The sequence below is a fragment of the Peromyscus maniculatus genome, chromosome 23 (genome assembly GCF_049852395.1).
Source record: "Peromyscus maniculatus bairdii isolate BWxNUB_F1_BW_parent chromosome 23, HU_Pman_BW_mat_3.1, whole genome shotgun sequence".
Classification (NCBI taxonomy): domain Eukaryota; kingdom Metazoa; phylum Chordata; class Mammalia; order Rodentia; family Cricetidae; genus Peromyscus; species Peromyscus maniculatus.
Window position 1 is genome coordinate 16,355,208 of NC_134874.1, and position 10,224 is coordinate 16,365,431.

Below are 10,224 nucleotides of genomic sequence, written 5' to 3' on the forward strand. Positions count from 1 at the left end.
CACCTCTTATCACTGAGTCACCACGAAGGCCCACAGGCCACTTTTTAAACTTTCCCGTGTGCCACCCTCTTTTGTGGCTGTGGGCCGGGCACGTGGCCGCCACTCAGGAGGTCAGTATCTGTTGACCTGGAGGTTTTATGTTTGTGGACCCCGAAGCTCTTTCTAGCGGGTAACTTCTTTGCCAGCCCGAGGGCGGAACAAACCCGTCCGTACAACCTGGGGGAGCCGGGGTGTTCAGGGCTACCAGGGGTGCCAGCTCCCCAATTCTAGCCTGTGTCTGACACCATGACTTGATTTCCCAGAAATCTCCATTTTTATAGGACTTCACCTAATATTCTAATATTGGCAACTAAATAGAATTCTGGGGATTGAACTCCGAGCCTTGTACATCCTAGACAAGCACACTACCCCTTGGCCGCACCCCCAGCCCCTCCCTGGGGGATTCTAGGCAGGCTGTCTACCACTGAATACCACTGAGACATATCTCTGACTTTTTTTCTTTTTTGGTTTTTTTTCGAGACAGGGTTTCTCCGTGTAGTTTTGGTGCCTTTCCTGGATCTCGCTCTGTAGACCAGGCAGGCTGGCCTCGAACTCACAGAGATCCGCCTGCCTCTGCCTCCCGAGTGCTGGGATTAATGGCGTGCGCCACCACTGCCCGGCTGACTGCCTTCCTTTTTATTTTGGAGCAGGGTCTCACTCAGTTGCCTAGGCTGGTCTTGAGCTCGCTCTGTAGTCCAGTTGGACCTGGGGCTGCTAAACTGAAGTGTGTGTGTGTGTGTGTGTGTGTGTGGTGTTAGCATGTATGTTCACATACGCAGAGGCCAGAGCTTGACATCAAGTGTCTTCCTCAATCACTCCCAACAATATTTTTTGAGACAGGGTCTCTCACTTAACCAAGAACTCATGGATTTTGCTAACCAGGCTGGCCATGCAACCCCAAGAATCCTTCTGTCTAGCCTTCTCTCTAGTCCCCCCCCCCCCCCCCCCCCCCCCCCGTCTCTCTGATATTATTTGTGGTACGCACATGTGCACATAGGCCTGACATTTCACAGTGTTGAGAATCCAAACTCAGGCCTTCCCTGCTTGCATCCTGAGCCACCAGCCCAAGACTGGATTATTGAGTGACCCTGAAAAACAGCGTGTGTAACCCGCTGGCTCCAGTCCGCGTCTGTCTGCTGGGGGAAGGGACCGCACTGGTCTCTGTCACGCCCACGTCCAGTGAGCTTCACGAGCACCGGCAGACACTCATTTCCAGGCCGTGTATCATCTCTTCCACAGAATGCGGCCACGACGGAGGATGCGGCCCCGACGGAAAAGGGGGCCGTGTTTGTCATCAACTTCTCCCCTATTCTCAGAGAGATCATTAACGAAACCAAGTACTTAGAGCAGCTGGGCTTCACTGTCCCTGAGCTGGCGAGGAACGTGGCCCTCCAGGAAGACAAATTCCTCAGGTGAGAAGACCCTTCTTCAATCGGAGGGGACACTTTGGTCACAGGGCCTCTTGATACTCTTTTGTTGTTGTTGTTTTTTTAAAATGTGTGCATGTGTGTGTGTGTGCCTGCATGTGTGTGCCTGCATGTGTGTGCCTGCATGTGTGTGCCTGCATGTGTGTGCCTGCATGTGTGTGCCTGCATGTGTGTGCCTGCCCACCTGTCTGTGTCTCTGTGTGTATATGTATGTGCATGTGCACACACACGCGTGCACATGTGTGTTTCAGGTGCATGAGCACGTATAGCCAGGAGGTCAATGCTGAGTGTTGTCCTTAGACACTGTTCGTCTTGTTTCTGAGGCAGACTCTCTGCCTGGTCTGCGGCTCACTGGTCTGGCTATGATGGCTGCCGGTGAGCCGCAGGGATTTGCCTGTTTCTGCCTCCCCGGTGCTGGGATTACAGGAGCATGCCACCATGCAGCTTGATACATGGGCGCTGGGGGATCGAACTCAGGTCCTTGTATTTGCAAGGCAAATGCTTCATCAACTGATTTGTCCCTTCAACACTACCACCCGACACTCCTGACGGTGATGGTGGAACCCTCCCTCAAAGCTTTTGTTCCTTTTATTCATTTTAATTTAATGTTTAGTTTAATTTTATTATTTAAAAATTAATTTTAATTTTTTTTGGAGACAACATCTTCACTTTGTAGAGTTGAAGGCTGACCTGGAACTCATTCTGTAGACCAGGCTGGGCTCAAAATTCACAGAGATCCGCCTGCCTCTGCCTCCCATGTGCTGTGATTAAAGGCGTGCGCCACTGTGTTTAACTCATTTCCTTAAAAAATTTTTCATTATATTTACAGTTTCATTTATGTACGCTTTGCATACTGGTCGCTCCCCCACTCCCTCCCACCCTGTCCACCCTCCCCCCCTCCTCACAGATCTCTCTTGCACGTTCACATCTCTCTGTACTGTTTTTTTTTTTTTTTTTTGGTTTTTCGAGACAGGGTTTCTCTGTGTAGCTTTGTGCCTTTCCTGGAGCTCACTTGGTAGCCCAGGCTGGCCTCGAACTCACAGAGATCCGCCTGGCTCTGCCTCCCGAGTGCTGGGATTAAAGGCGTGCGCCACCACCGCCCGGCCATCTCTGAACTGTTTTGTGACCTGAGATTAACCAGGTCTGTGTGGCTGTCACTGGTCAGAGCCTGGTGGGCTCAGCAGAAGGTCACGTGACAAGATGGTGGTTGCCCCTCCCCCCAGTCCATCCATGTGAAGCTTTAGCACCGGAAGGTGAATGACTAGCAATACTGACCAGGGCAGGAATTGACGTGACGCCGTGGTTCACACGTGGAGTTGCTCCCGTGGACACAGAACAGTAGCAGGCCCCTCCCTGGGGTTCTGGGGATGGACAGGGCCCGGCGCTTGTACACACTCTGGCCCTGAGCCTCATCCCAGCCCTCTGCAAATGTCCTGGCGGGATTGTGGGTGAGTCAGGCCCCTGGGGTACCTGCTGCTGTAGTTCCTCAGCTCTGCGTCTCTCACCGTTCCCTGCGCTGGGCACTCAGGTACACGGAGGGCATTCAGCGCATGCTGGACCACTACCACATGCTCATCAACACGCTCAACGACGCAGAGACGGCACTCCTGGACGACCATTCCCAGGAGCTGCTCAGGGTGTTCCGCTCCGGGTACAAGAGGCTGAACTGGAACTCACTAGGTAAGAGCACAGCTCCCGGTCCCCTTCCAGTGCGTTTTACGTGTGTGTCTTGGGTGGGGTGGGGTGTGTGCGTGCAGAGGAAGGTGTCACTCCTCTATCTTTCTGTGTTGTTGCTTGGAGACAATCTCTGCTCTCAAGGCTGGCTACCCAGTGAGCTCAGGCTCTGCCCGCCTCTGTCCACAATGCACAGCCTTGCCCACGTTTGTACACGGGTACCAGGGATTTAAACTCATGTCCCCATGTTTATGGAACAAACGCTCCTGCCCACTGGGCCACCTGCCCAGTCTTTTTCGTGAAAACCAAAGTATCACAGTATGTGAATATAAACTACACAAATGTACATAAGTTTCATGCACAAATAAACACATACATACACACATGCACACGTGCATACAGATACATAGGCACACACTTATGCACATATATATACATTTACACATGCACACACGTACATACACATGCATATATGCACAACAGTCATACCCACTTATGTATACACACACACACACACACACACACACACACACACACAAATAATGAACGCAAATGTATCTGTGGATGCAATGAAACCCTATTGTTAAGCCTGGTAGATTCCTCCTGCCCAGACATCTCCGTCCCAGGCCTTCAGGGGATGAGCAGCTCTTAGCCACTGCTCAGTCAACACAGCTGCAGACACGGGGTCTGTGAGCTCAGTGGCGTCCCCATGGGTGTCACAGATGTTGGTGGGAGGGCCAAGGATGGCAGACGGAACCATGGTGCTTTCTCTTCCCCCAAGGCATCGCTGACTACATCAATCGCTGCAAGCAGGCCATCGGCAAGTTCGAGTCTCTCGTCCACCAGATTCACAAGAACGCGGAGGACATCGTCTCCAGGCTGACACTGATCGAGTCCGTCAACCTCTTTCGGTACCCCGTCTCCAAAACCGAGGGTACGCTCCCAGGTAGGCTCGTCTGTCGTGGAATGAAAGAGAGGCCCCACGTTCACCATCTCTATGCTCCAGACATTCAGCAGCTGGAATAAACCGGTCTAACCACCCCAGCCCTTTACTTGAAGTGTTATGGCCGTGTCCCAAGTCACCTCTGCCGTGTTCTGTGGTACTTAGTAGTGTCGCAGCTTGTGACCATGGCTAGTTCCAGTCCTCTCGTGTGCTCAGCTAAGTGCCCCACCACCGAGCCAGCCCCAGCCCGCCAGACTCTGGACTTTGACAAAGACAAGGTCTCACTCTAGACCAGATTGGCCTCGAACTCACAGAGATCCATTCACCTACCCTCTGCCTCCTGATGGCTGGGATTAAAGGCGTGCGTCACCATACCTGACTTGAAAAGTCACTTTCCATAGTAACTTTGAAATGCTTCTGTCAGTGATTCCTCCTCCTCCGCCTTCTTCTTCTTCTTGGCTTTTTTCGAGACAGGGTTTCTCTGTGTAGCTTTGGAGCCTGTCCTGGATCTCGCTCTGTAGACTAGGCTGGCCTCGAACTCACAGAGATCCACCTGGCTCTGCCTCCCGAGTGCTGGGATTAAAGGTGTACACCACCACGCCCAGCTGACCTATTTTTTTTCTTGAGATGGGTTCTCCTATGTTGCCCAAGCTGGCCTTGAACTTGCCATCCTCCTGCCTCAGACTTCCCAGTGCTGGGACTGCAGATGCACACACCATCACATCCGGCTGTGTAACTTTGTTGATAGTCAGATAAATTATATTTTATGGACTCATCTTTACTTTTCCCTGCACTAGAGGTATTTTAAATTGTCCTAAACTAGTCAATAAGGAATTCAAAACTAGTCACCAAAGAATTTAAGAAAAACATCATAGCTCCTGGCTATGTGTGGGGCACCAGCATCCATCATGACCCTGTCTGGTGTCACTTGCTTTTTTCTTGAGGTGAGTCTTAACTTCTGCCATTAACTCCATTTCCATGAGTACATACAGCTCATGACCCGTGTGGCTGATGGGTCGGGCCCTGATCCATGGCTGATGTGTGGTCGGGCCTTGACTTGTGGCTGGTGTATGGACGGCCTCTGACTTGTGGCTGGTGTGTGGATGGACCCTGACCGGTGGCTGACGTGTGGACAGGCTCTGCTCTGAAGTCCTTCTAAGTCACAGCTGCTGAGTGTAACGCATGTCTCCTCCCTCTGCAGGCATAAGGTGCTTCCTTTTCATCATTTTATCTATTTTTATTTTGTGCACATGGGTGTTTTGTCTGCATGTTTGTGTCGAACACGCATGCGGTGCCTGTCGGGGTGGGGCAGAAGGTGGCATCCGAGTCCCTGGAGGCAGGGCTACATCTAGTTGTGAGTTGCCATGTGGGTGCTGGGCACTAACCCAGGGCCTCTGAAAGCAGCAAGCACTCTTAACTGCTGAACCATCTCTCCAGCCCCAAGCAACTTTTTAATTCTTTTATTTTTAGCTTTCTTATGTGAGCACACACGTGCTCATGCATGTGCGTGCGTGTGCGTGCGTGTGTGTGTGTGCGTGCGTGCGTGTGTGCGTGCGTGCGTGCGTGCGTGCATGTGTGTGTGTGTGTGTGTGTGTGTAGGTCAGAGGACAGCTTGCAGAAGTTGGTTCTCTCCTTCCACCGTGTGGGTCCTGAGGATTGAACCTGCGCCGTCAGGCTTGGCGTCAAGCTCCTCTATCTACGCTCACACTGGCCCCTGGAGAACTTTCATGCTGTGGGCTGCTGCGTATAACTCCGTGCCCTTCTCTACAGGTGTAAAAGAATTCTTCGAGCACATTGAACGAGAAAGGGCCAAGGATGTGGACCACATGGTCCGGTGGTACCTGGCGATTGGGCCGCTTCTGACCAAAGTGGAAGGCCTAGTCGTGCACACCAACACGGGCAGGGCCCCCAAACTGGCCTCCTACTATGAGTACTGGGAAGGCAGAATCTATGACGTCCTGGGGAAACTCATCCTGAGGTCAGCCCACCTGGGTTGTGCATGGGTTGGTCATGAGTTACGGGCTGTGATGGGCAGCTGGTTGGGGAGGCTGATCAGGAGGAGCATCCTCTGCGTGGGCCCCTGCTCCTGTGAGTCCCTTCTAGCACACCAAGGCTGCTGTGGGCCTCTCTGCTTCTAGACGACACAGTAACTGTGTTTGTCTGGCAGAGAAGGCCCCAGAAGAGCTTTTGTTTGTGTTGAGAGATGGATTTGGAGGACAGATGACCCAGCCCTCTTCCCCGGGGCTGCGGTCAATCACCTGCTGGAATGGTCACTGTGTACTGAGTTCTGATTGCTCAGGACAGTCCAGCACCAAAGCCGCTGTCCTCTGTGGGTCCTGTGACCCAGCAGCAGCAGAGCTGGACGAGCTGGGAGACACAGGCACTGGAGCCCCGGGTCATTCTAAGAAGCCAGCCCATGAGCGGCATCTGTATGACCCCTGAGTTGTGCTTGTGCTGGTAAAAGTGGCGTCATTGTATCCCAGTGTCCTTTTTAAAAACTTAAGCATACTTAAAATATTTGTTTAATTTTAGATTCCATGTATGTGATCATGAATGTAGGTGCTGTGGGGGCCAGATGACTGGCTCTCCCTGCAGCTGGAATTACGGACAGTTGTGAGCCGCCTGGCATTGATAGATGCTGGGAAGCAAGCTTAGGTTCTTCAGAACTGCTTCCCACAGTGTTTGCCAAATACATTGTATCTTCCCACTGCCCATGCATGTACACATCTGTCCATTTCTCCATTCCATCTGTCTACCATCCATTATCTATCTACCCCCATCACCATCTATCCATCTATTCATTTTGATATCCACCCATACCTTCACCCACAGTTCCACCCACCAATGCGTCTGTTCATCCGTTCACCCATCCATCCATCCATCCATCCATCCATCCATCCATCCATCCGGCTATCATCCATCTATCCGTGCATTCATCTACCCACCCATGTATCCGTGCATCCAGCCAGCCAAGCTTTATCAGAAGTAGCCATGTGCTGGGGCCTGGACTAGAGCCTGGTCACAGACAAGGGCCCTGATCTCTTGAGAGGCCAAAGCAAGGGGATAGACACCTGTTGAATGATTGGCATGGAAGAGCGGAAAGCATTCCCAGGAGACAGAGCACTGCTGGGCTTAACTTTTGGGTGGTCACTGTTGTGTTATTATTTCCCACCAGTAGGCATTTGATTCCTCTGGCAGAAACGACCCAGGTGCATAATAAATGTAGGCAAAGGGGTCAGTAGTCCCCCCCACACTGTGCCTTCCTTACATATCTGCGGGGTGCAACAGACCTTCACCCTTGATCCCACACTCTCTCCATCAGTGCTCGGTGTCTTTCGTACCCTGAGTCCTGTGTCCTTTGCACCCCCCCCCCCACTTAGGAACTTACAGAATTTCAACTCTCTGATCCTTGGGAATGTCCCTCTGTTCCAAGCGGAAACCATTTTGACGGCTCCGGAAATCATCCTCCACCCGAACGCCAATGAGATCGATAAGATGTGCGTCCACTGCACCCGGAACTGCGTGGAGGTTACCAAGGTAATGTGGGGGTCACCAGGATAACAGCAGCTTTTTTGCTTGTCCCCCCTTGCTGCCAGCTCATTGGTGGGTACAGTCGGAGAGGTGCCGGCGGACACTGGTTCAACTCCCCCTGGCTGCCGTGAAGCCATCAAATGTGGGAGCAGACCCATAGCCCAATTTCTGCTCCCCCTTTTTTTCTCTTTATAAAAATTTCCTTTTTTTTTTTTCAGTCATTAACCAAGGCTAGCCTCAGACTCCCTATGTAACCAAGGAGAACCCTGAGTTTCTGATCTTTCTACGTCTCCCCACCCCCCACCCCTAGTGCTGGGATTGCAGGGAGGGAGGGGAGGAGGGAGGGGACAGAGCAGGGCATGGTGGCACACATCTGTAATCCTACCGTTTGGGCTGAGGCAAGAGGATCATGATCTCGAGGGCAGCCTTGAAGGCTTACATAGTGAGATGGTCCATCATAGCAGGACTCGTTGCCAGGAACTGGTAGATGCCCAGGAGGTACCCTGTGTTTAACACTCACCCCTTACCCACTCTCCCGCCAGTACTTCGTGCGCTGGATGAATGGCAGCTGTATCGAATGCCCGCCTCAGAAGGGCGAGGAGGAAGAAATCATCATCATGAGCTTCTACAACGACATCTCCTTGAACCCCCAGATCATGGATCAAGCCGTCATGATCCCCCAAAACATCCACCGGCTCCTGATGAGCCTCATGAAGTACCTGCAGCGGTGGAAGCGCTACCGGCCCCTCTGGAAGCTGGACAAGTCCATCGTGATGGAGAAGTTTGCCGCCAAGAAGCCATCCTGTGTGGCCTACGACGAGAAGCTGCAGTTCTACTCCAAGATCGCCTCCGACGTGATGTCGCACCTGCTGACCAGGGATGAGCACTGCATCCGTCTGCAGCTTGGGCCCCTGGCCAACACCGTGCAAGAAAATGCCAAGTCCTGGGTGATTTCCCTGGGGAAGCTCCTCAACGAGTCAGCCAGGGAGGAGCTGTTCAGCATCCGGGATGAGATTGAGGTACCCTGAAGCCACCTTGATCGAGACCAGATTTTTCAAGGGCTGAGGGGGGCGGTGTAGCTCTATGGTAGAACCCGGCCTCGCGCAGGCAAAGAGAGTTTCTGGGTTCCGCCCTGTCCTCACCTCATTTCTATTGGGGTGATCAGCTATCCCCACAAAAAGTGACTTGGAGGGAGAAAGGATTTCTTTTCACTCATAATTTCACTTTACAGTCCATCTCCGAGGGGATGTGGAGGCAGGAACTCAGACCACAGTCAAATCATGTCCACAGTCAAGAGCAGAGAGAGAATACGTACATCCTTGCCGCTCGCTCTGAGTTAGCTTTCTCTTCTTATACTGGTCAGGACTCTCTGCCCAGGGAATGGTGCCGCCCACAGTGGGCTGGGTCTTCCTACATCAAATAACAATTAAGACACACCCACCCACCCACCCCCACACTCAGATGCCCACAGGCCAACCTCATCTAGACAATTCCTCACGAAGATACTCCAGGTTGCATCACGTTGACAATTAGAACTAGCTGCCACGCATCCCTGGCATCCAGGCTGGAACGAGGAGCCCCGTTCTTGAGGAAGGCAGGCAGGCAGGCAGGCAGGCAGGCTTCATCTGTTCCTGTTTTGTCTCTCGACCGAATTCTCTCATAGCACCTGACTAAAAACCTTAAGAAGAGCCCCAACACCCTGGAGGATCTCAAGTTCGTCCTTGCAACAATTGCCGAGATCAGGACCAAATCTTTAGTCATGGAGCTGAGGTACACGGACGTCCAGGAGCGGTACCGCACCTTGGCGATATACAATATCTTTGTGAGTCAGTTTTGCTGTCCCGACGCCCCCATTGGCTGGGTTGCAACTCTATATTGCTTTCCTGTTCCTGTCATAACACCACCACCACCCCCACCCCCCACCCCCCCACCCCCGGTGAACGCAACTTCAGGAGGAAAGAGCTTGTTTGGGTTTATGGTTCCCGAGGGATAGAATTCAGCACGGCCGGGCAGGCATGGTAAAATTGTCAGGGAAAATAGGGCAGCCGGAGTGGGAAGCTAGTTAGCCATATTTCATCCACACACATGAAGCAGAGAGAGGCGACAGGAAGTGAGCAAGGCTACAGTCCCTCGAAGCCCACCCCCAAGAAAGGCCCTACGTTTAAAGGTTCCCCCACCTCCCTGAACAGCGCCAACGACCGACCAAGAGTTCACACAGTGAGCCTGTGGGGGGACAATCTTATTCAACCACCAAAACCATCCCCAGCAGGGCCTCTCAGACACCCTCCCAGCCAGGTGTTCCCAAGCAAGCGACAAAGCAGTCGTTGCCCGTAGGAAGTCACCTCACAGGCATTTTAATGAACTTTGAATGTGGAGACCGTGGCTTGGTCTCACAAGGCTCACGTGATGTTTTGCACCCACATTAGCTCACAGTCTCATCTCGCCCCTCTTCCTTTCTTCTTTTTCCCTTTCTTGGGGAAGAGGATAAAGAGTTGCCAGGAGTGGTGGCGCACGCCTTTAATCCCAGCACTCTGGAGGCAGAGCCAGGCAGATCTCTGTGAGTTCGAGGCCAGCCTGGTCTATAGAGCGAGTTCTAGGACAGGTGCCAAA

General features: G+C 52.5%; 1 protein-coding gene across 4 annotated transcripts in view; it reads left to right on the forward strand.

Moving 5' to 3' along the window:
• The window catches only part of Dnah10 (dynein axonemal heavy chain 10), a 129,232-nt gene that overhangs the window by 26,362 nt on the left and 92,646 nt on the right, over positions 1-10,224 (forward strand). For 2 of the 4 annotated variants that reach the window (XR_013047554.1, XM_076560204.1), the window contains exons 15-21: positions 1,279-1,451; positions 2,995-3,146; positions 3,922-4,086; positions 5,854-6,061; positions 7,464-7,620; positions 8,157-8,633; positions 9,278-9,436. Coding sequence is in view for 3 of the 4 variants with exons in the window: in XM_076560204.1 (XP_076416319.1) it covers positions 1,279-1,451; positions 2,995-3,146; positions 3,922-4,086; positions 5,854-6,061; positions 7,464-7,620; positions 8,157-8,633; positions 9,278-9,436 (1,491 nt within the window). In the remaining variant the exon portion in view is untranslated. The remainder of the gene's footprint in view (positions 1-1,278; positions 1,452-2,994; positions 3,147-3,921; positions 4,087-5,853; positions 6,062-7,463; positions 7,621-8,156; positions 8,634-9,277; positions 9,437-10,224) is intronic. The other 2 variants (XM_076560206.1, XM_076560205.1) reach the window with 2 other exon arrangements.